Source organism: Trematosphaeria pertusa, assembly GCF_010094035.1.
Source record: "Trematosphaeria pertusa strain CBS 122368 unplaced genomic scaffold BU26scaffold_3, whole genome shotgun sequence".
Taxonomy (NCBI): domain Eukaryota; kingdom Fungi; phylum Ascomycota; class Dothideomycetes; order Pleosporales; family Trematosphaeriaceae; genus Trematosphaeria; species Trematosphaeria pertusa.
The window spans coordinates 1,390,620-1,414,990 of record NW_022987214.1 but is presented as its reverse complement, the minus strand read 5'-3'; the positions used below and the strand labels follow the sequence as shown (position 1 = coordinate 1,414,990).

At 53.6% G+C, this 24,371-nt stretch overlaps 8 protein-coding genes across 8 annotated transcripts; 5 read left to right on the top strand and 3 right to left on the bottom strand.

Moving 5' to 3' along the window:
* Positions 1-3,020: 3,020 nt before the first annotated feature.
* On the bottom strand, positions 3,021-4,297 carry BU26DRAFT_538135 (uncharacterized protein). The gene is made up of 2 exons (XM_033831443.1): positions 3,910-4,297; positions 3,021-3,852 (listed from the first exon to the last, which is right to left on the bottom strand). Exons 1-2 carry the CDS (start codon positions 4,119-4,121, stop codon positions 3,315-3,317), a joined length of 750 nt encoding a protein of 249 aa, XP_033688262.1. The 5' UTR covers positions 4,122-4,297; the 3' UTR covers positions 3,021-3,314.
* Positions 4,298-5,378: 1,081 nt separating this feature from the next.
* BU26DRAFT_477335 (glycoside hydrolase family 18 protein) lies at positions 5,379-7,084 on the top strand. The gene is made up of 5 exons (XM_033825600.1): positions 5,379-5,609; positions 5,659-5,849; positions 5,897-5,921; positions 5,970-6,222; positions 6,280-7,084. The coding sequence occupies exons 2-5, from the start codon at positions 5,680-5,682 to the stop codon at positions 6,960-6,962; spliced, it is 1,131 nt and encodes a 376-aa protein (XP_033688261.1). The 5' UTR covers positions 5,379-5,609; positions 5,659-5,679; the 3' UTR covers positions 6,963-7,084.
* A 157-nt stretch (positions 7,085-7,241) lies between these two features.
* On the top strand, positions 7,242-10,262 carry BU26DRAFT_477332 (uncharacterized protein). Its single transcript, XM_033825599.1, has 6 exons — positions 7,242-7,446; positions 7,499-8,202; positions 8,273-8,551; positions 8,599-8,714; positions 8,765-9,547; positions 9,603-10,262. Exons 1-6 carry the CDS (start codon positions 7,416-7,418, stop codon positions 10,171-10,173), a joined length of 2,484 nt encoding a protein of 827 aa, XP_033688260.1. The 5' UTR covers positions 7,242-7,415; the 3' UTR covers positions 10,174-10,262.
* Positions 10,263-13,582: 3,320 nt separating this feature from the next.
* BU26DRAFT_560579 (ethanolaminephosphotransferase 1) lies at positions 13,583-15,220 on the top strand (the record flags this gene model as incomplete). The annotated part of the gene is made up of 7 exons (XM_033832811.1): positions 13,583-13,598; positions 13,688-13,797; positions 13,855-13,980; positions 14,042-14,085; positions 14,142-14,219; positions 14,273-14,454; positions 14,505-15,220. The coding sequence occupies 7 exons, from the start codon at positions 13,583-13,585 to the stop codon at positions 15,218-15,220; spliced, it is 1,272 nt and encodes a 423-aa protein (XP_033688259.1).
* A 385-nt stretch (positions 15,221-15,605) lies between these two features.
* BU26DRAFT_218971 (uncharacterized protein) lies at positions 15,606-17,411 on the top strand. The gene is made up of 2 exons (XM_033820736.1): positions 15,606-16,978; positions 17,040-17,411. The coding sequence occupies exons 1-2, from the start codon at positions 15,991-15,993 to the stop codon at positions 17,339-17,341; spliced, it is 1,290 nt and encodes a 429-aa protein (XP_033688258.1). The 5' UTR covers positions 15,606-15,990; the 3' UTR covers positions 17,342-17,411.
* BU26DRAFT_219033 (uncharacterized protein) lies at positions 17,255-18,805 on the bottom strand. The gene is made up of 2 exons (XM_033820737.1): positions 18,361-18,805; positions 17,255-18,295 (listed from the first exon to the last, which is right to left on the bottom strand). Exons 1-2 carry the CDS (start codon positions 18,599-18,601, stop codon positions 17,481-17,483), a joined length of 1,056 nt encoding a protein of 351 aa, XP_033688257.1. The 5' UTR covers positions 18,602-18,805; the 3' UTR covers positions 17,255-17,480.
* A 1,290-nt stretch (positions 18,806-20,095) lies between these two features.
* On the top strand, positions 20,096-21,829 carry BU26DRAFT_501465 (amino-acid permease inda1; the record flags this gene model as incomplete). The annotated part of the gene is made up of 2 exons (XM_033826567.1): positions 20,096-20,277; positions 20,332-21,829. 2 exons carry the CDS (start codon positions 20,096-20,098, stop codon positions 21,827-21,829), a joined length of 1,680 nt encoding a protein of 559 aa, XP_033688256.1.
* Positions 21,830-22,772: 943 nt separating this feature from the next.
* BU26DRAFT_515620 (uncharacterized protein) lies at positions 22,773-24,254 on the bottom strand. The gene is made up of 4 exons (XM_033828122.1): positions 24,119-24,254; positions 23,707-24,072; positions 23,390-23,647; positions 22,773-23,336 (listed from the first exon to the last, which is right to left on the bottom strand). The coding sequence occupies exons 1-4, from the start codon at positions 24,168-24,170 to the stop codon at positions 22,831-22,833; spliced, it is 1,182 nt and encodes a 393-aa protein (XP_033688255.1). The 5' UTR covers positions 24,171-24,254; the 3' UTR covers positions 22,773-22,830.
* Between the last annotated feature and the right edge of the window lie 117 nt (positions 24,255-24,371).

Below are 24,371 nucleotides of genomic sequence, written 5' to 3'. Positions count from 1 at the left end.
CTTTCCTGAGCCTGATGACTTTGGCCTGGCGCTCCTACGGCAAAGGGATTTCAGATAGATTTGAACGCCATGATCCCCGGCTCGACATCGTACGACTTCCCGCACCGTACGATGCACACCGCCACCTCCATGCAGGATCAGACTAGCTGTGCAGCGTGAACACGGCATCGCCGAAGGTTGGTCGTGCCGCGTCATTCATGCCTGAAGAGGCATTGCGCCTCTTGACGGAGCTACAGGAGGTCCGCCAGATCACCCAGGCTTCCACGTTGTCTGGGGACGGTTTTATCCAGCTCCAAGTCGCAGTTGTCCCAGCAGGAATGTCGGAAAGCAAGTTCCACCGTCCAATTTCGCCGTCTGATCTAAGCTCTTTGCTGTTTAATCTGTGCCTAACACGCTTCTTATTGCATATGCTCCCATCCAACACATGCTCACATCCATAGTCGTCCAATCCCTGCCTCGCTATGTGGGCTCTCAGGCCAAAGTGATAGGTTCGGTGATGTAGGTGCGGGAATTATACATTCTCTGCTGCGGATGTCGCTCAGATCGTTATTAGACGTAGGCTTGTTTCTGTTCCTGACACTCGTGGCTCGATTGGTGCCTAGTTGCAGCCCCGTGGTTTTTCAAACATGGAGAGGACAAAGAGGACCTAGCTATATTTATTAGTACAGTGAAGTGGAAAACATACAAGGAGCAAGTATACATACAAGGAGAATAGCAATCTGTGGGAGTGTTGATCTGCACAGTAATAGGAGCGAGGTGATGTTAATTTTGGGCGGGTGGAAGGCAACAACCTTGGCCAAAACACGGATGCAAGTATAGCCGAGTGTTAGGGTCCTAAACATACCCCCCTGCACATTTGAGGCTGTGCAAGTCCAAAACAGGAATGTTTATTCATGCGCACTCCGTACCTGCTCAGGGTAACTCAGTCTTTGCTCAGGTTAAAGCAGCAGCAGCTCAGGTCAGCAACCGTAACTAGAACAAGTCGCGCCAGAGAGATTTGCCTGTCTCTAGAGGTAATTCGTAATAATAATATTAGTTTAAATAACTAGCTAGTAGGTTCTCTACCTAGAATTTAAGAATTATAGAGGTAAAAGAGTACTATAGAACTAGAGTCTTACTTGTTTAAGAAGTAGAGGTATATACTACTAGTAGAGTAGCTAATTATTAGCTCTACTAGTAGAGTAGAGAATTATTAATTTTTAAAATAAGAGAGAAGAGTTTCTATATATAGAAGTTCTATAGAAGTTCTTCTATATATAGAGCTCTTAATAGCTCTCTTTAGCTTACTACTAGAGATATCTTTTCTACTACTAACTAGATCTACTAGTAGTCTTATATAGCGCTAGAGAGGTAAGTAATTAGAGCTCTTATAGCTTTAATTTTTAGAGTAAGTAACTAGGCTCTTATAGCTCTAATTCTTAGTATAGCTATTAGTAAACGATTCTTATAAGGCTATTTAGTTTAGCCTAATATTATATACTATCTCTAGCTAAAGAGATATTACCTTTTAGATAATATAAAAGCTAGCTTTATAGTCTCTACTACTATAAGTATTCTAGAATACCTAGCTAGGTAAGTTAGCTATAGATAGTACTATCTCTATAAGCTATAAGAATAGAGACGCTAGTAGAGTAGGTTAGATTAAATTTAGCTATCTAAAGGTAAGAAGTAGAAGAATACTCTAAGAGCTTTCTATATATAGAGGTGCTAAGCGCTAAGACGCTAGGCTAGGTTACGTAATAAGGTTACGTAACTTAAGGTTATATAACTAAGATAAATTTCTAAACTAGACTATTATAATAATAAGTAGAGTAGGTTAGGTTAAATTTAGCTATCTAAAGATAAGAAGTAGAAGAAGACTTTAAGAGCTTTCTATATATAGAGAGCTAAGCGCTAAGACGCTAGGCGAGATTATATAACTCTAGTAATACTAAGCTAGACTATTATAATTTTCGTTGCTAAGAAATTATAGAGCGTTCGGTAATATAAGGTATTTGCTAATAAAGTACGTTATAGTATTCGCTGCTAAGAAATCTCTAACCTACTTACTAGTATAACCTACTTACTAGTAGAATACGTTATAGTAAATACTACCTCTATTTCTAGCTATTACACCCACCGTACAGCCTCTTGCCACCGGAGCAGGGCTTCTCACGCTACTTTACGCCAAAAAGCCACCGTTTTCGAGGCCCCCTGCACCTCTCAAACGGACCATCCGGCGCTCTAGTAAACAGGGCCTTAGACCCGCATTTACAGGGCTTATCGCAGAAGCTTCCGTTTGGGAACATTCTTGCGTTGGTGTAAACCCTAGTAGAGACTACGTGAGGGTGATAATATTGTATCAGCAGTCCGATAAGCTTAGCAAGCTGTAATATAGCCCGTCACAATACATTGACGCAGGTACAGCGCTGTCACTCCCATGCAGCGGCACACTGACCTGATCGCGAAAGTCTATGATGAACTGCAGTCTCATGTGAGTATCTAGGTAAGCAGACTACCAGGGATCTGGACCGCGATCTCCACAGCCACCAACATTGGTGATAGATAGCGTGTCCTTTGCTTCAGGCGCACATATCGGCGAGAGGCTGGAACAAGAGGCCGACCGAATTAAGCTCTCATCATGGATATTTGACATCGAATCTCTGTGTAACCTGCGACGCTATTCCGATCATGTCCCCGCACTTAGCCTCCCCACATTCCGTGTTTCCTGGTAACACAAACGAGGCTGCTAATATCCATATATATGCAATCGCACCCGCGTGAGCGGCGCTGACCACACACCACGCCGGAGGACGATCACATGGCTGACGAATACGAGAATCGGAAAATGGGAAGAATGGTGAGTGTAATGACAGCATTGATTAACGCTTACGCCGGTGTATCACACCTAGCAGAGACTTATCGACCATAGGGAGGCCGAAGGGATCACGTTCGAGAGATATGAGGTAAACCGGGCCGCGGCCGGATCGGGGTTAGACAGTGCAGTGTCGGGTGAGCGATGCACATGAGAACAATAGGCTCGACAATTGCAACTGCACACCTACGGCAACCTGTTGCGTTCGTGTGCGACTAGGTGGTACCTAACCCTGGTTGACTATCGTCGATCGTCAGCCCTATGGGATGCCTAGCCAATGTATGGGATGTTGCAGCTTACCGCAATCTAGTCTGAACTATCTTTGTGAAAGCGTCGCACGCTTTCCGCTCTCCTCCTCTTTTTGACGTGTCGCTGTCTTTGTGCTAGATCCTACACAACCGATAAGATCAGCCGAGGGCATTTATGCAACGAGGCACTTCTGGAAGCAAAAGCTTGACGATCAGTACACTCCACGGCGCTTCCTGCCACCCCGCCTCTTACGCTCTCCCCCCCAGTTGCCACGGAACTTGTGCCCACCTCCGTGATGGTGGCCCCGGTCATCCCGATCACGTTCTCTCTCGTCCTCTTGCTGTTCGCGCTCCCTCTCTGCGCGCTCCCGCTCTAGCTCTTCTGGGGATTTCTCGACGCGGACCTCGGGTTTCTTGAGATCCGTAGGGAATCTAGGATGTGCCCCATTCAAGCATGCCTTCCCCTCGGGACAGAAGCCTGCCAGATAGAAGGGGCACAGCTTGTCTTTCTTGTTGTGCTTCAACGCGCAATGTGGGCCAAGCGGGCAGAAGCCCCGATCGTAGTGTGGGCACGGCGGGCGCTTGGACTCGGGGTCGATGTGAAGGTACAGGCAGTCATCGCCGTTCGAGCATGTCAGCGTGCGCGCGTAGTATGAGCATTCGGGCATGCGGCGCAGGTTGTACTCGTGCAGGAACTCGCAGGTCTCGCCCTTCTTGCAGAGGCCGCGCAGCCAATGCTTGCACACCAGACTAGCATGTCTTGTCAGCTCAAGGAGTCAAACAGGCATTCAATAGCCTAATACGCACTTGTTGTACGACGACGAGACATGGTGCCTATCTGGACAGCGGTTGCCCAGCGGGCAGTGGCCCTGCATGTATGCCTTGCATGCTGGGCGATCCGGGTCGAGGCCGAAGCGGTACTCCCGCCGCAGGAAGTCGCTGAAATTGAAGTCGTATGTCGCCTGGGCTGCCTCCTCCATCTGCTGGGCGGGGGCAACGGCTCTCTGCACTTCCGTCATGATTGCGAGGGGCCGTCCAGACCAGCGTCGCGCCGGCGTAGATTGCAAGCAGGCTTTGGAGTGGTATCGTAGCGGAGGTTCCCGGCTCCGAAGCAGGCGGTGCAGAAAGCGGAGGCTGCAGGTGCGCAAGCAGGGCAGTCGATCCGGGCGGGACTGTGGGTGAGGGGGTGCGAACGACTGGCGGGTGGCATTCACACTAAACACCGAGCGCAGAAATTAGCGTCTCATGTGACATGCCAAGAGCCCCCGCGACTTTCCTGCGAGGGCACTACGGGCGATCATCGTTCCTTCTCATGCACCTGCAGGAGCAGGCAGGGTGCGCGGCATTGCACCCGCTGTGCGTGCAGCAGGCTTTGGGCCCGCGCTTCCATCACTAAGGTTTGGGTGCTGCCGTCGATGCCGTCGGCTCGCCGGTTTGTGGATATCAATAACGGGTGCCAGCTCACACCTCCGTTCGAGCCGGCCCCGGTTGAGGGCGATGTGGGGAAAGGCCCGTCCCTCCAAGATGCCCTTTCCCCACCCACCGGTCAGCTTAGCGACGTCGCTTTCGTACGTGCGATGCGACCAAGGCCTGTTTCTCCTCGTCCTTCCGTCATCCACCATCGATTCTTCTCTGTCCCTGGTCATATGGCTTTCCATCTCTCACCGCATGGGTCCATTCCTGCACCGCCCTGCACCATCTCCACGCTGTGCCCTGCTCTGTCGTTTGAAACATCTCCAGGGACAGGGACGTACCCCATTCGCGGTGCCCGTGCATTGACGGGCAGTCATACTGCATTGAGCATGCTCAGCTCGCAAGCGCCATGGCTGCGTATTCCATGACCCCCAGTCCCACCAGATATGTGTCAGGGTTCAGCGGCGCGGCATCTCCAGATTTGGAACCAGCCTATCACAGCCTCTGGCTCTGACGAGTTGAGCTAGCCTCACGTACACCTATTTGAAGATCGTGAGGAGGTGCTGGCGACAGCGATTTAGCGAGAAGGTGCGCAATCAATGCTGCTCATGCAAGCCGTCTTCGGACTCGCTGCCCTCGCCGTCTGGCCGCCTCACCGTTAGTCGAACCCAAGGCACCCCAGGTTAACCATCGCGTCTCCGCACGAGCGACCTTGCCCTTTTTGCAATAAGCACGCAGGCGGCTAGTCTACGGCGATCATCAGACGTTGAACGGCCCATGGCATCGAGGCGGCAGGAGGACCTCATCGGATTTATAACATGCAGGGCTTGGACGACATCTCTGGGACTCTATACTGGCCAGCAATCCACGTTACAGCACTTCTTCTTTCCAATTAGTTCTCTCTATGATCGTACAGGCACGACGGCGCACATGGCAAGCCTGTAGTGCTGCGCAGCCCCGTATGAGAACCCTCATATTCATATCCAAACATCACCACGATTTGCATTTCGAATACTGCCAGGGCGACAAGTTTTCAACCGACTTCAGATTATTCTTCCTCTCCGCCGTCCACATTCGTGCTCGGCGTCTTGCTCGTGAGCTCTGACGTGCAGCAACCTAAAGCTGCAACTAACGCTTAGGCGGACCACTCCTGATCGAGCCACCATGAGCCGAAGTCTTCCACCTTACTTTGATCACGACACCAACTTTTCGACGCCGCTAGAAAACATGTACTGGAACGCCGTCTACTACCCCAATTGGCGCATATACCGCGACCAGCCTCCCGTTTCTCTCAATTTCGATGTCATTTCGCACGTCTTCTACGCGTTCGCCTGGTAAGCCAGTTCCCCGCACTTGATTCCTGCTGCTGACACTTTCCCAGGGTGAAGCCGGACGGCACCGTCTATGTACGTTCTACAAATTACTCAATGGCAGTGCTCCGCTGACTGTCCCAGCTCAGCGACGAATGGGCAGACGCCCAGATTCCGGTGCCTGGTGTAGGAGATGTTCCAGAAGCCAAAGGGTGTCTGAACTCTTTCGCGCTACTGAAAAAGAAATATACGAAGCTGCGAGTGGTACTCTCCGTTGGAGGAGGTGGCAAAGGCAGCGAGCCCTTCGCTGCGGTCGCTCGAAACCCAGCCAGTCGGGAAAGATTTGCCCAAACGGCGTTGGGGCTGGTGCAGCAGTTCGGCATAGACGGCATCGACAGTGAGTTGCCGGTCTCACCACTGCGATCGTGAGATCATACACTAATCGCAGCGCTAGTCGACTGGGAGCACCCTTCGGATGCAAGACAGGGTGAGGATTATGTTGCACTGTTGGCGACTCTACGTGCGCATTTGCCCGCGCCGCAGTATACGCTATCCACGGCCCTTCCTGCTGGCCAATGGGCTCTGCAACACATCAACCTTGCCCATGCTTCGCACTATCTTGACATGGTAAATCTCATGGCGTACGACTTCTCCGGACCCTGGGTCAAGAAGTGCGGCCACCATGCTCAGCTCTTCACACCGCACGTACCCCACTCTGCCGAGGCCGCCATCTCATGCCACTCGGCGGTCTCCTACATGGTCCGGCAAGGTGTCCAGCCACAAAAGATTGTGCTAGGGGTTCCTGCGTACGGGCGGTCGTTTACTGGCTCGAAGGGCGTCGGCCACTCCTATTCGGGGCACGCGGGAGAGGAAGGCACATTCGAGTACCGGGACCTCCCCCGCCCGGGCTCGAAGGAGCATGTTGACGAGCAAGTCGGAGCGGCTTACTGTGTTGGTGGTGACGGCGGGTTCGTCACGTACGACACCCCGCAAACTGTCAGGTTGAAGGCCAAGTATGTGCGACAGAACGGCCTGGGCGGCTTGTTCTATTGGACGGGCACCGGCGACGCGAGTGCGCATAGCCAGAAAGACAGGAGTCTGGTGTACAATGGGTTTTTGGGACTGTTCCCGCAGTAGTGGTTCGCATTTGGGCACGCTGCATCCTCACGGCGTGAATGCATGGTCGGCAATGGGATTAAAACGAAACGGCACGGCAGGACATCGTCTTTGAAAGAAATGAAGTGATAATTACTCCTGAGAATGTGTGTTTTGCATGAAGAACACTTCCGCTTTCGAACGACGTCAGGGAAGAGCGATGGTGTACATGCCACTAGGGGTGCGCATGGGCCAGCGCGGAGCGGCTCGCGCTGTGATTCGTCGCCGTGCCTGAGAAGTGAACACACAACGGCGGGCCCAAGCGGGAGGCATGAACCTCACTCCATTGCCAATATTGCGCTATTGCAACGCCCCGCGCCGTTACCCGCCTGCTACTGCTCTCTGGAAGCTGCCCTCTACGCGTCATCTGCTGCGGCGTCGAAATTGGCCAGGAACCGCGGCGCTCGCGGGTCAATGCAGGCCTAGTTGGACTTCATGCCTGCGCCTTCATCCTCGCTGGACTCTGGTATGCCCGCCCGTCGTGAGTCCCGCTGGGCCTGAGCTGACCGCCCTCACAGCTGAATACGACCCCGTCGATCACCTGAACGCTCTCTTCGCCCACCCCTCGACGCTCTCGTCCGTGTCCGCCACCTCCGAGACGCTCCGCAGCTACCAAGATGACCTGGACGAGGACATCGCCGACTTCGTTGCCTCCCAGACCGCTTCCGATGCGGACAGTGTGCAACGCATCCAGGCCGCCAAGGCTGAGCTGGCCGGCCTGTTCAGGAAGATCGAGAGCGTGCGGGAGCGGGCCATGCACACTGAGCAGACCATCACCGAGATGACGGCAGACATCAAGCGGCTGGACAACACGAAGCGGAACCTCACGCTGTCCATGACGGCATTGAAGCGGCTGCAGATGCTCACCACGGCATACGAGCAGCTGCGGAGCCTGAGCAAGTCGCGCCAGTACCGGGAGTGTGCCCAGCTCCTGCAGGCCGTCATCCAGCTCGTGGCGCACTTCAAGAGCTACCGGTCCATCGACCAGATTGCGACCCTGAGTCGCAACGTGGCCGACCTACAGCGGGAGCTCCTGGAGCAGGTATGCGAGGACTTCGAGGTCATCTTCGCCAAGGGGGAGGTCGCACCGCGCAAGGCCGTGCTCACTGAAGCCTGCTTGGTGATCGATGCGCTCGGCGAGCACGCCCGCACCCGGCTCATCAACTGGTATTGCAATACCCAGCTGCGCGAATACCGACAGGTGTTCCGTGGGAACGATGAAGTGGGTACCCCGCTTTTCTCCGCTTCTTGAATCCTTAATATCTAATAACGGCATCGCTAACACCACGAAGGCCGGTTCATTGGACAATATCTCAAGGAGATATTCTTGGTTTAACCGCATGATGAAGACGTACGATGTGGAACACGCCACAATCTTCCCAGCCTATTGGAAAGTGAATGAGATGCTGGCCAACTCCTTCTGCGAGGGCACGCGGGATGACTTCAAGGCGATCCTGCAGCGTTCCATGCGGAGAGGTGACGGGCAGACCCTGGATGTCGACCTTCTTCTCTCGTGTCTGCAGGAGACGCTCAATTTCGAGCATAGTCTAGAGCAACGATTCTCCAACGAGGTCTGTTTTGCCTGCCCTAGCACCGAGCATAAGCTCACATGACACAGTCGCGCTCCTCTATCGATACCATGGCCTCGAAGGATGACAGGACCCATGGATTCAGCCAGTCAATCTCCGAAGCCTTCGAACCCTACATGCGCCTTTGGGTGGAGTCTCAAGACAAGTACGTTGAGAGATTATGAGGGATATCATCATAGATGCTGACTGGGGCAGGCAACTCGCGACTCTAATTCCTAAGTACCGCCAGCAGCCCTTACGTAACGCAGAAGAGGAATTCTCCTCGCAAGCCGTCATCTCCTCGTCGACCGAGCTTTTCCACTTCTACCGTCTCGCCCTGGCCCAATGCGCCAAGCTATCGACAGGGAGCAATCTGCTTGAGATGTCTACCACCTTCGCCAAGTATCTAGATCAGTACGGTCAGCAGGTCCTATACTACTTCCTTAGCGAGAAGCCCGGCGCGCAAGGTCCTTCGGTGGAAGACGCAGTCCTGATTTTGAATACTGCCGATTACTGCTACCTTACCTGCAATCAACTAGAGGAGAAGATCAAAAGCCGGATAGATGAAGACCTCAGAGCGAAAGTCGATCTACAGAACCAAGCAGATGCCTTCATGGGCATCGCTAGCGCCACAGTGCGTGTGCTCGTCAGGAGAGTCGAAATCGCATGTGAACCTAGTTGGCGAGAAATGCGCAACACGCCTTGGAGTAAGCTAGAAAGCGTGGGCGATCAGAGCACCTACGTTGCGGAGCTGTTGCGCCACGTCAAGGACAATTCAGCCGAGATTCTGAAGTGTCTCCATAAGCAACAGTATGCGCGAGCATACTGCGATAATCTGGTGGATCAGATGGCCAACACTTATATTGCCAACATCGTGCTAAGTAAGCCGATCTCGGAGGTCGGCGCGGAACAGATGTTGCTGGACTCTTACGTACTGAAGAAGGGCTTTACGGAGATTCCTACGCTCAATGATGAGCCAGGCACTGCTCCACCAGCCAGGTATGTCTCGCTACCCAGTATTACCTCTGATATGGAAGCCTTACAATCCATGCAGCTTCGTCAAACGGGCAAACCAGAGCATGTCCAAAATCGATCCCCTCCTCAAAACCCTCCAAGTCCGACCGTCCCCGCCGGAAGCTCTCGTGCAAGCCTACCTCATCCACATTGCCGACAAATCCGACACCAACTTCCGCAAAATCCTCGACCTCAAAGGCATCCGCAAGGCAGATCAAGCCCAGCTGCTCGATCTCTTCGCCGCCTTCCGCGCCTCGCCTGCCCACGCAAACCTCGTGCAGAACTCGCCGCTGCTTACGCCCCTGCAGATACAATCCGGACACATCGGCACCGGTATCGGTAGCTTGGGCAATGCATCAAGCGTTATGAGCACACCAGTCTTGGGCGTAGGTAGGTTCGATGGCTTGGGCAATGCGATGGTCAATGCGGTTAGGGATGGCGTAGATCGGTTTGGGAGCCCGGCGCCCGGACAGCAAGCGGGTGATGGTAGGGATGGAGAGAGGGCGGAGGGCAAGGCCAATTTGAATGAGAACTTGAAGAATATTGGGAAGTTCTTCCGGAGGGATGTTGGCGCATTTAGGGGGTTTGGTCGGAGCGAGGAGGGAAAGTAGGTAGCATTGTAGTGGGGGAGGAATTGATGCTCCTGAGCGACGTTTGATATCAACACCATGTGACCTAAGCGTCGTCATACCTGAGATGCGTGGGGACGAACGGCAATTGTGGGGTAGCGAGTCACCGGACTCATCATTCCACCCTGTCGTCTTTGGAACGGCCGGCCTTAGAGCCCGCCCGCCAATGCGCTGGATAACAGCCAGGCAGTGCTGAATCGCTGTCTGCAGCTAGCTCGCAGCCTCCTCTTCCTCCTCCCCCCGGCACGCAGGACAACACCACCAGTTCATTCCAATCCGCCTCCGCTCACGTGCTAAGCGACAATCATGCTCCAAGCGCGTGCGAGAAGCGGATGAGCGTCGCGGTGTCACTCCTCAACTGGGGATCTATCAATGCGTTGTATAAAGCCCGCGCTGAGTTAGCCATTCCATTCCGTTCCATTCTATCTACTCCCCTTTCCTCTCTCCCCTGAGCAAAAAAAGAGCCTCTGATCCGTTCAGTTCAATCTCTCTTGGCCTAGGTGCAGCTACAGTGCCTTGCTCGCCCTAGTTGGTAGACCAGCTCCCTCTTCCTTGACGAGGCGGTGCGGATGAGCGACCGATGGGAGAAAGTTAGGAACGTGATGAGAGGGGGTAAGGACAGGAAGAAGGAGGATGGAGAGGGTCGGGATGAGGGTGTGGAGGAGGAGAGGAAAGAGGATGAGGAGCCGCCGAAGAATGGACCGGCGATGAATGAGGGCGGTGTGCAGGAGGTGGTGGGGAGGGATGGGGAGAGAGATAAGGAGAAAGGGACGTGAATGTCTTGTTGGAACAGCGCCAGCGCCGGTCTAGAATGGACTGGTGAAGGTGGGAACGACAGAGTGTCAGAACTTCGGAAAGGATGTAATGGTCCATGCGCGGCAAAGAGAGAAGAATAGGTCGACGAGAGCGATTGCGCTACGGTTGGGCGTCAGGCCGTGCAGCTAAGCGTAAGTAAGGAGGCTCTCCTATCCACGTCGTAGAGAACGTACGAATACTTTCTTTCATCTCATATAGCTCTCTACGCAACAGCCATGCTGTCACCGACAACGGGAGTGCGTGCGCTGGATGATGATGAAGTGTATTCACCCTCCGCATATATAATGCCCTTTTTATCTCAACCAATCTCAACTAGCAAGATAACTTCATTCCACGCACACATATCTTAATTCGGAGCATACCACTGAAGCTTCCACAATGACTGAGCCCAACAACAACACCCCGTCGGGTAGCAATATTTTCATCTGCTACGGTGCTGTTAACAACTATTATCATAGTGCAGAGACTCCGTCTGCAGGGCCCAGTACTACCATTGATCGCGATGATCCTAACTTTGAAGCTCAGCAGAGGGAGAGACAGGATATTATTGCCAAAAAGCAGGAAGAAGGGGGAGGAGAGGAAAGCGGAGCAGCAACAAAAGGGTGAGGAGAGTGGAAAGCCGCAGTAGAGCGAGGAGGGGAAGAGTTAGTGACTGGATTCCTGATTACGGGTGGTTTGGGGGCCGGAGAAGCTTTCCACCTACTACTATATTTTGGCGTATGTAGAAGTCGGAATGAGTGTTGGCCTTAGTCTAGGTCTGTGGCAAGGGCTCGTGCTGTTTATATTTTCTCGTACCGCGTGAGGTGTGAAATGTTCTCATCCACCTTCTTTCCTGGCGTGCTTCGCCATGTGGGCGGAGGTGGCTGATGTGTTAGAGGCAGTTCTTGCCCTAGGGAGCATGCAGTGTCGATGGACGTAGGTGACGACGAAGTAAATGAACTGCTGGATGACAGAAGGGTAGGTGTTGTAATCCCATCTCTTCTGCGCTCACCGGTACATTCATCAACTGCCTGCACTGCACCATGTCATATCCGAGAATGTTAGGGTATTGGTGACGACGAAGTAGATGCGCTGGTAACTGCTGTCCTTGTTCTCACCCAGTATATAAATCGCCATGAATCCTTTCCAGCCTCATCAATTCCGTGCCTTCAAAGCAAAATCAATCTACAAAACGTCTCCAGCAATAGTACTGATCTATCATAGCCCCGACAATGGGCCGATCATCGAGACGCAAGAACCGCAACAATAGACGGAATGGGAATACTCAGCAGCAACGCAACAACCGGGACCAAGGCCAACCCCAGCAGAACCAGCAACGGGCAGACTATCCACATGCGTACCCTGCGACTGCCATAGCTGCAGGGGATGAGGTGTTGATTTTTGACACAAGGGTGGGCTGGGTTTTGGCAGCTGAGTTAGCAGCCAGATTGAGGGCGCTGTATTAGCAGGTCGGTGCTGGAAACGGGAGTGGTAGTGCGAGGAACTGACTGATAGTTGAACAAAGAGAGTAGGAGGGGAGTAGAAATGGGTCGTGTTAGTTAGCTTTCCACCTTCGCTTAGACGGCTGGCCTCTCACTTTTGTGTACTTCGGAATGGGGTATGAATTCTAGCTCGCGATGTCCGTGTGTTTCTCGTACTAGTAAGCAGGGAGCGATCTCAATAGTTCCTGATAATAAGCTTCTATGAGGGCATTGTGCCTGTTCTCGAGGAAAGCTGATATAATCTCTGGCGGACTGAATCTCGTCTCTGGATCCGCAGCTGTTCGCCTCTCACGCCCAGGATCCTTCGCCTGCGCCGGAACTGGATATGATTCATTGGGACACAGGCAGTTAAATGAATGTCATAGTCGCACGTGGGACGGCGCGATTTCCGCGGGAACGAGGCCTTTGAGGGTGTGGACGTGGATTGAAATTTCAGAAATCAGAATGCAAGAGAGGCTAAGCATGACTAAGGAGAAATGGGTGGACGGGGAGTACGGAGAAGAGCAAGAATCTCTTATATGACAGAAGATGTAACGCGAAAGTTGGGAGACGTTGGACTGGCTAGGCTTCGACAACCGGCGGCACTCTGGGCTGCAGACTTTCCTGATCACATTCACCTCTGTTAAGCCAACCAACTTGCTGTTCCTGCTGCAGCTTAGGATCATAGTGCGCATTGTGTGGAGTCGTGCTGCCGGCGGGTCGGCAGTTGTAGGGAGGTGACAATCTCCATTTCTCTAGGGACGTAGGAGTGAAAATGTCGGCGCTTTGGGCTCGAGCGCAGGTCGTTCGATTGACTGATATTGAAGAGACGTCGTGCTCGAGCAAACGTCATACGGAAAGGGAAGGGTTCTTGCACGTGTGAATCGCCAAGACGAGCTTAATTTTAGATCCCTGCACGCCGGCCGCTTGCCGGGCAACTTGCGTGGACCACCGAGATCCGCCATTTGCATCACGCTTCCCGCTGTCAAACCCGTCGCTGCACCTCAATTCCCACTCTAACCGGCTTTCACCCACATGGCCGAGACCCTGCCCATATAAATTAACGAGCCTACCCCTCCTCCATGTCTTTACCTCCGCCTGCCACACATCCCACGATGCCGCCGAGCAGAGGTGCGTTGCTCTTGTTTCACCGTTCCGGGAATCAATGGACCGGGCCCCGAAGCGCGAAATTGATTGCTAACGTTGAGGGGTGATTGCAGAGACCGCGAAGCATGAGTGTGTCTCCGAAGACGCGCTGCAGCACCTCAAATCGTACAAGTACTCGAGCGTCGACAAGTCCCTGATCTCACGATACATCCTGAAGCACTACGTTCGTCCCCACGCGCCTGTACCGTAGCCCGAACGTATCTCTGACGCAGTGGAATAGTGGAATGGATTCGTGGAGCTGTTGCCGCTGTGGCTCGCGCCGAACCTGGTCACTCTGCTAGGCTTCTTCTTCATACTGGGGAATGTGGCCTTGTTGGAGGTTTACGTGCCGGATCTGGTCGGACCGGTGAGCAGCCAGCACAGGACCGAAGCTATTGCGGCGGGCTGACACATATCCTGAGCAATAGGCGCCCTCGTGGGTGTATTACAGCTTCGCCTTCGGCTTGTGGATGTGAGCCCTACCATTTCCCGCCCGCTCGATACCGCGCTAACGGACGAGTTATCAAGGTATTCCACCATGGACAACGTCGATGGCAAGCAAGCACGCCGAACCGGAACATCAAGCCCGCTTGGAGAGCTGTTTGAGTACGTTGCGTCCTGCCCAATGCGCCAACACCCGGAAGCTGATGTGCGTGTAGCCATGGAATTGATTCGCTGAACTGCACCCTGGCAAGCCTGCTGGAAACGGCAGCGGTTGGATATGGTACCACCAAGACTGGCGCCTTTACGGCCCTTGTTCCGGTGCTTCCGATGTTCTTCTCGACCTGGGAAACGTACCACACACACACCCTGTATCTTGGCTATTTCAATGGCCCGACAGGTAAGATCCCAGAATCAGTAAATGGGGAACGCTTCTCATAACGTCTGCAGAGGGTTTGATCTTCGCATGCACCTTCATGTGCATGTCCGGATACTTCGGACCCGAAATCTGGTCAACACCCCTAGCCAAATACTTGCCGGCGTACAAGGAATATCTTGACGATATGACTTTCCGAGATTGCTGGATACCTATGATTCTCATCACTTTCTTCGTCGCGCATCTTCCAGCCTGCATCATCAACGTCGCACGCGCGCGTCGTGCCCAAAACCTGCCCACGCTGCCACTAATCTGGGAATGGATTCCGCTGCTCATCTTTGTTGCGGCTACCATGGCATGGCTGGGGTCACCATACTCATTTCTCCTCAAGGACAACCACCTCGTTCTCTATTGCCTTACCATGTCCTTGGTCTTTGGGCGGATGACGACTAAGATCATCCTAGCGCATCTGACACGCCAACCCTTCCCATACTGGACCGTCATGCTTGCGCCCATGATTGGAGGTGCGTTGCTGGTCAACCACCCATACTTCACTATTACGGGCACGACGTTTGGCCCGGTCTCCGCAAACTTCGAGTTGTGGTACTTGCGCGGTTACTTCGTCTTTGCTGCCATCGTGTATGGCAAATGGGCGCATCTAGTGATTACGAGCATCTGCGATTATCTCGGCATCAACTGCCTGACGATCCCGAGGAAGACAGACGAAAAGAGCGCCAAGTCAAACGGCGCGGCGAATGGCTATCATCCAGGGAAAGGTCGCAGAGACTGACTTCCAAGGTGAGACTGTGGAAGCTCTCTTCAACAACAAAATCATCATTAAGGCATCCTTACGATATTATCAAAGTCTCAATCCTTCGCTTCTTGGACATACTTTGGCGGGCCAGTCCACCTCAGCTTATAGATTCTGCACTGGCATATTGGCATCAAGACGGCTCTGCATCTGCATCATTACATAATGTCTATTGGATACTCCTAGTGGGCTAGGGACAGCTTTGCTTAACCTTATCGTTGGACGGGTACACGTAGGTTTCAACAGCTGCGTCACCCTTTCATTTCTTTGCGTTTGACTCTCGCGCACTTATTTTTGCATATGCGGCGGCTTTTTCCTTGGCTTGGAGAGGACTCAGTCATTTTGTTGATCGCTTTGGTGTTGCAGTGTAGCAAACCCGCAGCACGCAGAAGGCTGTGCAAGGTATAGCCTTCACAGCCCAACCAATCACCAGCAGGCGATCATGCATATCCGCGCCTGATCCTGCCTGTCCACCACACCTCAGGTCTTGCAATTGCCTCCTTGTTCAGCTCTGCTTTTATAAGGCCCATGGCTTGCTTACTTCGCTAAAGGTTTCCAGATAGGCACGGTTGTCAGACGGCTACACCCGTTTCGCCTGTCCCAGGCTCTAAACAGCGCCTCAGCCTTGCGGTGATAGCGGACAGGGTTGCCCAGCTGGTGGGGGCGGTGACGGGGCCGCATCTGCAATAAAAGCGCTGCCTTGCCTGTTCGTTAGAAGATCCACGCTAGTGCAGCGGAATATACGAACGATGGGGGTGCGGCTACTCAAGTGTGCAGAGTACCAGGTCGACTGCTCGACGCGGAATCAGACGGTGGAAGCGAATCCAGACATCGCTGGCATCGGCGTCCTCCTAGGCTTCCTCTGCACAACATGCGTCGCCTTCCTCGTCGCCTTCTCCGTCCTCTTCCTCGACCGCTACGAAACCATCAACACCTTCTTTCGCAAACGCTTCACATCATCCGGAGCCCCATACGCCCCCGACCCTGCCCGCCCCTTCTGGCGCACCGCGAACTTCTGGTCCAGAGTCCTGAGCAAGAACCTACTCGCCCTATCCGACACACAGCTCCTCACGGGGCTCGCCGTTCAGTTCACAGCTATGCTGAAGCACTGCGAGCTCTCCATCTACCATTTCACGATCGTAACGGAGCTGGCGTTCCTCACCACAGTTACGCACCTTCTCACCGTTGTGACCCTTAGGAACTACTTCGTCAAGAATAGATGGATCAATTTGCCGCGGATCATCTTCATGCTAGGTAACCTAGCCTTGCTCGGCTACACCTCCTTTGTCTCGTATTCCTACGACCTTGCTGGCCTAGATCTGTCCTCCTCCCTGGCCTGTTTCTACCAGGGCGAACGGCCCCGTTTCCGCGCGGCGTTTGGTGGAAAATGGGCTGCACTACTGGTTGGCGCTATCGGTGGACATGCGACGGTCATTCTTGCTATGTACGTCTTAACCGATGAAGAAGGATCAGGCATTCCCTTTAAGGAACGTATCAAGAACGGCGGTCCATGGATTTGGCTGAAGCTCATCGGCGCACTCTTCCGCACATGGATTGTTGCGCCAATTTATGCAGTCTACGGTATTGCTATGGCAGGCGGTGGGCTCAAAAACACGCAGGCACTGGGCGAGGCGACCGTCACAATCCAGGGGAGCGAAAGCCAGTGGGGATTTGGGCAGTTTTTGCCCATGTTATTGCTTGCTTTGCCCGTCTTTGCGGGTTGGGAGAGCTTCTGGGGTACGTCCTCCTACTTCTCTTTCTTGATAATGGGGAAGAATGAGTGCTAACAGCTCTACAGAGGAGAAAGACGAAGACCGCGAAAACCGCTTTGGACGATCGACGCGCACATCGCAGGCCGGAAGCCGCAGCATGCTGAACGGGTTTGAGATGCAGAACCAGAAGAGCCCCTTGATGAGGCAGCGATCGCGCGATAACTCTACGGAGGAGAGGAGGATCGAGAGCAACGGGCCTAGTCCGATGGATACGCCACGGCAAAGGTCAACATCCCGTGTAGGGGTCAGCCCACATTCGACGTCGCCTTTCCCCAGTCCACACCTGTCGGTGCCGTCGCCGGTTACGAGCCCCCTTCTGGGGAGGTAGAGCAGTCTAAGAACGTGGTTGAGGAGTCCTTTGCGGTTTGAACGGTGGCTTCGATGAAGCAATAAGACGTGAACGAAAGAATATACAATATCTATTTCTCCATAACCTAAGCGAATTCGACACCCAAGTGGCGCACCACTCACGACTCGCCCTTCCAATCCCGATACGCAGCATGCATCAGCACCACAAAGCTCTGCCCCTCCGGACTCCCCGTGGTATACTGACTGCGATTATTCCAATTCAACGGATCAACCGCCGGACTCACAATCCCCGTCCCCTCGTCAATCTTCCCATCCACAACGTCCATCTTCGTCTCTGCCCAGCTACTATACTTCTCCCCAAAGCTCTCCGGCTGCAACTTCGCCATGCGCAACGCCGTAGCCGCCAGCATCGACGTCCCCGAAATCTCGCCCCACCACGTCGTGTCGTTGAGATAGTTCCTCAGCAGGCCAGACGGATCGTGGTCGAGTGCCATACTGCCGTCGAGGATTTCTTGTATCATGGAGGAGAGCATAGCTTGCTCGGAGGCCGTGTCGTCGGAGAAAGGTGAGTACTTCATCGTCGCGAGCACGCGGGCCATCCCCGCGGCTGCCCACGCGTTGCTGGTGCTCCACAGCCCGAGGTCAGAAACGTGGTCGCCGACTATGTGCAGCCAGGGGCCCTGGGTGGTGGAGAGCACGTCGTAGTAGTGCTTGCACTGCTGCGCGGATTCCTTGAGCAGTTGGACGTCGGCGGTGGCGATGGCGTAGTACGCGAGGAAGGGCGGCGCCATGTAGATAAAGTCGGCCCACAGCTCCAGGTACGCTTCGCGGTGCGAGATGGCGCCGTTGGACCAGCGCGGGACCGAGGTGAGCATGTGCTGCGCTTGCCGGGCGGCTGCGTCCCAGTATGCGCCTGCGCTTTTGCCGATTAATAGCGCGAAGGTACCGAGGGAGGGGGGATCGCCTGCTGCGCCTGGATTTTTTTATCAGCCGTCTTGAATCTTTTTGTTTGGAGATCTTGCTGCTTGTTGGACTTACCATCACCCTCGACGAGCGTAGGCCCGTTTGTGCTGATGAACGGCTTAACGTACGAGAGCGCGGAGACATCGTCGATGTTTAAAGTAGGGATTTGCCCAGAGGGAAAGGGATCATGCCAGATGGTGAGGTTGGGACTGTGCCATTCTAGCAGGGCTTCGGCGACGGTACCGTATTCCCATGAGTGGGAGGCGACTTCAATCGCTTTTGCGAGCACGGTGGAGATTACCGCGGGCGAAACCATGTTTAGCGATGTCGGTGTATGACGGAGGGAGGGCTATGGTGGTGGGTTTGGGAAGAGGAGGTTGTGGTTCTTCTCGCCCTTGTTGGGCTGTTGTCGTCGTTTAGATTCTGTTTGCGGCGGTGGTGTGTGATGCTGTATTTTGTTTCGGGCTTCGAACGAATGGCTTCTTATACAGGCGTGAAGTTGGTCGTGGGATTATTGATGCTCGATCAACGTCCCTCCGCGGATAAATTTAGCAAGTCGCGGGCTCATCCCGTACCGTTCACCGGGGGCCATTGGACCCTGATGTTTCCCTACTCCGCATAATGGCTCTACCTGGGGACGCTTTTCTGGAGGAGACAAGCGATTCCCGGAAATTTGTGGAGGGGCGTCAGATCCGGATGTGGTATATGGGGCTTGGTGTCAGCCAATGAGGTGCTGTGGAGGGCTTAGTAAGTCCGGTGGTTGTAACAGCCAGAGGGTAGAAGATCTATTGTACGACGTGAGATTGGGGGATGACTTGAGGGTTGAAGGTAATTTGATGGGTTGCTTGGGGCTGCGGAGCGACTTTCGTATTTGGAGTTATCCTTAGATTGGGTAGGGGCGGAGAGAGTAGGTGGTGGTTATTCAGCGAGGCTGGGACGAGTTTGATGAAGAGGCGCTGAAGGGGGGTAGGCTTCTATGGTAATTGAGATAGGCTTATGATAAGCAAGATAAATAGTTCTTGGGATTCTCCGCAGGAGTGTGGATATTCCGTGGGTCAACTTTTAATCCGTTGGATCACGTGGAGCTAAGGCCAAGCCTCATTCGCCTAATAAGTTTTATCGCGGAGAAATCCTCCCACTCCAACACCATCGTTCTTTAGAAGCTCATTTCCAAGCCGCCGTCCAGTGCCTTGCGGCCTAGCCCGCCTTCTAGAATGAGAGTAGAACTGTGGAGACGGTAGCGCCCGAGTTGAGCTTCCACAAACCTCGGCTTGCCACGGCTCAAAAAATATCGCTCAAGTCACTCCGCAGACTGGCGCGCCCTACACCACGCCTCCCTACGACAACATGCAGAAAACACGGCCGAAGTCAAGCTCAGATCAAGCTCAAAGAGCCGCTTCAAGGCGAACTTCATCATGGCCGCACGCCAAAATGCAACCTTGGGTCTTCCCCGCATGTCCGGCATTCAGCCGATACGTAATAGTAATTGCATCCCCAGATCCCACTAAGCAAGACCGGTTCCGATCGTCACTATGTTAGACGTCGGCTTGGCTCGGGGGTGTGCTCCACTAAGGAGGTCCTTGCGGTGCGTCTTCGACTTCGTGTGAGACGGGAAGAAAATCTCTTCAGGCATTTCACCGAGCGACGGAAGTCTTAGCCCCCGTCCTCTCTCACTTGGGGTGCCAGTATAAGAGTCGCGTTGAGTTCCCTGGAGTCCCACGGTGCGGGTCAAGCGAGCCCCAACAATCTAGTCAATCAAACCAAAGTGGCGACCGCGAAATCTCACCTCTGAACATACGGAGTGGACAAGATGAATCGCCACGACGGAGCTGAGATCGAGAAGGGATACCCGGGCGGAGAATATGGCATCGAAAAGAATGGAGACACCGCGTATGAGGAGCCTTTCGTTCATGGCGCGGCTACTGTTGCGGAGGCTTCGGGGAGGGGAGGTGATACCCATCGCGGGTTGAAGAGTCGCCATATTCAGTTCCTGTAAGCTCACGATGTCTACCTTCCAGGATGTATCTGAGACTGATCGTGACATAGCGCTCTCGGGGGCGCCATCGGGACCGGATTGTTCGTCGGCTCAGGAGGCATCCTCGCGCTTGTTGGCCCTGCTCCGCTCTTCATGGCATATCTCTCCATGATGATTGTCGTCTGGAACGTCATGAACAACCTCGCGGAGATTGTTACGTATCTTCCCATGAAGGGCATAACAATCCCCTACTTTGTCAAACGTTTCGTGGACCCCAGTCTGGCCTTTGCCGTTGGCTGGAATTACTGGTATGCTTATGCTATCCTTGTCGCAGCCGAGGCCACTGCCGGAAGTATCCTCTTGGATTACTGGAAGACAGCGGTTCCAGCCGCTGTTTGGATCACCATCTTCCTCCTAGTCATCCTCTTCCTCAACATCGTCGCGGTTGGGGTGTTTGGCGAAGCCGAGTTTTGGTTTGCTTCCATCAAGTTTATCACGATCATGGGCCTTATCATCCTGGGCTTCGTCATCATGTTCGGAGGAAGCCCGAATGATCAAGGCAGGCTTGGTTTTCGATATTGGAATAACCCAGGCGCATTTACACCGTATCTCGTCGACGGGAATACCGGACGCTTCCTTGCGTACTGGACCGCTTTTGTTCGCGCCGGATTCGCCTTTATCACCTCTCCTGAGCTGATTGCGCTGGCGGCCGGAGAGACTATCGCTCCACGTCGAAATATCCCAAAAGCAGCGCGCCGATTCGTCTGGCGCCTCGCCATCTTTTACGGTTTCGGTTCCTTCATCATTGGGGTAATCGTTCCTTCTACCGATCCTCGTCTCCTGAGTCCGACTTCAAACGCCACCGCCTCACCCTTCGTCATTGGCATTGCCAGGGCGGGAATTGGTGGGCTGAACCATGTCATCAACGCTGCCATATTGACGTCAGCTTGGTCCGCCGGCAATGCTTTCCTGTTCTCCGGCTCCCGCGTTCTCTACGGCATGGCGCTGAACGGCGAAGCGCCCAAGATCTTCGGCAAGACCAACCGCAACGGCGTGCCCTGGGTAGCAGTCCTAGCCACCTGGACCATCGGTCTGCTCGCGTACCTCAATGTATCGAACACGGGCGCGCAGGTGTTTACCTGGTTTTCCAACATCTCCACCATCTCCGGCTTCATCGCCTGGATCGTCGTCATGATAACCTACATCCGCTTCCGCAAAGCCCTCGTCTACCACAACCTGGTCCACACGCTGCCCTTCAAGACACCTTTCCAGCCCTACTTCTGCTACTTCGTCCTCGGCATCATCAGCATCCTCACCCTCACCAACGGCTTCCAGGTCTTCTTCCCGAAAAACTGGTCCGCGGCCAACTTCCTGGCCGCGTACATCACGATCCCCATCTTCGTGGTGCTGTATCTGGGGCATAAGATTTACTTCCGCACGCCGTGGGCGATTAGGGTGCACAATATTGATGTGGTTAGTGGGAAGAAGGAGATGGATTTGCTGTGTTCGAATGATGTAGAGCCCATGCCTAAGAACGTGTTTCAGAGAGTTTGGTTTTGGGTTGCGTAGTGGACGGCGAGTTGGGGTGGGCATGCATGTGTATGTGGGGTGATTGTTGGATATAGTGCTACGTTATTAAGGAATATTCTTTGAATTTTTAGTCCTTGCCGAGTGAGATAGCGTCTCCGTAATCACGGAGGGTATCTTGCTTCATCATTCGTGGATTGCTCCTGCCACTGCCTTCGTGAGGCTGTGCTATGTAGCTGTAGCTGTGGCTGTCCGAATCGAGTTAGGCGCCAGGTACCTCGACTTCTCCCGTTCCTGATGATCGGGTTTTTCCTCTCCTTCTTTTTTTTGTTATTTTCTCAAAATTCAACCGTACTCCACGGTGAGAAAAGTGCAAGTTCCAAGAGGTTGTCTTAATTTTTGATCGAGGGAGACGGAATTGCGGACGCCCTGATACGTATGCACTCTTCTCTGCAACAGCGGGGACCCTCCTCGAAAGTGCGTCTTTCTAGTTGCTTGGACATCCAGAATGAACGGAAATCCCCTCCGATATCATCGCACCGGGTGAGCGTCGCTGAGAACATGCGACTGGAAATTGACCAATACAGTGACTAGAGCTCGAAACTCGGACCGGGAAAATTTTGGTAAAGGATTCAATGGCTGGTTTTCCGTTCAAGCGATGTTTCAATCATTCGTTATCCAGGAAGGCTGGGGCCTAAGGGTGCGCGAGTGATTTATAACCCCGCAGCTGAGTTGGACCAGTGCGGGATGCCTGATGGGGAAGTTGTATCTTCAGCCGCATTTGAGCATACGCAGTAGCACTCCGCGCGGGTCCGGTAGGTCGAAAGGAGCGTGGATATCGACTCTTGCTCTGGACGCGATCTAAGCGTTATCAGATTCATTCGGAACTGTATCGAAGGAAATAGTTTAGCACACAAAGAGAGGATCGAAGCAGCATCATGAGCATGCAACTATGAGTCCGCATCACTATTCAAAAGAGACGGAGCCCTATTATCTACCATGAACCCTACTAGCATCAGATGCCATTTCCACCACCAAATCTGCTAGTTGCTCTTCTGCGCCGGTGCTATGTTCGTACCTACGAACACCACCAAGACAGCCGCATAAGCTGCAGTGGTAGACAAGACTGTGTGGGGCTGTTCTAATTTCCACGCCGTTACCATACCGCACAGAACCACCGAGACAGAGGTCGCAACGAGCGCCGTGTACTTTGTATTGTGCAAGACCATCAGCCACATGGGGGCAATCAGGAACACTCCGCCAACCAAAGAGAAGGCCAGTCGCTTGAAAAATTCCTCCGTCTTCTGCTTCTGCGTCCGCTCCAGGCGCGTTCCTCCGATCGGCTGCGGCGTCTTCTCTACTGGCGGAGCGAACGTTTTCTCTGTAACCGACTCCAGACCGTCCGTTCTGCGCTGTTCCTCGGGTACGGTGTTCAATAAGGAACGGAAGACAGAGGCGTCTACCAATCTCTCTGTGATGACGATGAAAGGATCGTCGAGGTCTCGATGCACGCACGTCCTGATGAAGTCATTGTCTCTGGTCGCATTGACTGAGGCAGTGTAAGCACTCCCTTTCCCTGAAGACAGCATTACGAGACTTTACTGTACTGCTCGAGTAAGTCTTCCCAGCCTTTTGGCTCCGTCTTTTCATAGCGCATGCGGAGTACTTCCTGGACGAGCTTGACCTGCAGCTTGCGCATTCGCATACGGTTCAGGGCTGCTAGGTTGACTAGTAGATGCGGCCTGTTGTCTTTTCCCGGCCGCTGGTCTCGGTAGATGTCGAATAAGTCTTTTCGGAATTGCTCCACGAGCCAGCGGCCAAACTCTACGTCCCCTGCTTCTTCAACGGGATGCGGTAGCGCTACGGGGGTCAGTCAAAGCGTCCTGTGCATCTTTAAGCATTTCGGAACTTTAGAATACCTTCTGGTACGTCTTCAGACGACGGAGGTGGTCCCTGCGTAGGAGCCGGACTTTGGGCAAGGCTAGGACTAGACTCCTCGAATGAGCTCGGGCGTGTACCAATTTTGACGGAAGCTTGCTTGGATGAAGTCGGGCGGGAGATAGGCTTCGTAGTAGGCTCGGCATGGCTTTGATCTGGCCGTGGGTTTCCCACGTTTGTTACAACGCTTGCTAGACTTCCCACGAGGCTTGATGGTCTCGTCCCAGGAGCGGAGTGGGGCTGGCTTATCGAAGCGAGGCCTGTACCGGTTCGCTGCGGAAGGAAATGTCGAGCGTCTACGGTGCTGTTGTCTTGGCTGAATGTTCCTTGTCTTGGTGGAGGAGCCGCTTGCGCCGTGAGTATTGATCGGTAGCGAGCTGGATAGCCTCATACCGTAATCTTTCTCGTCCACCAGTGCTAGGCCCGATTCCTCGTCATGCGGCATTTCTAACGATCAGACTTGATGTAAACCAGTATCTATGTTGCGGAGAAGGTGTAACTGCCTCGTAGTGCAAGTAGTTCAAACGACTTGTCGATGGCTTTTCTCGGGAATTTCAGCTGGGGCTGAAAGTGACGATCAGGCTGGAAGTCTTGGCGGCGTCTATCGTTAATTCCAGTTGCTACCTAGCCTGGCTTCAGCAACAAC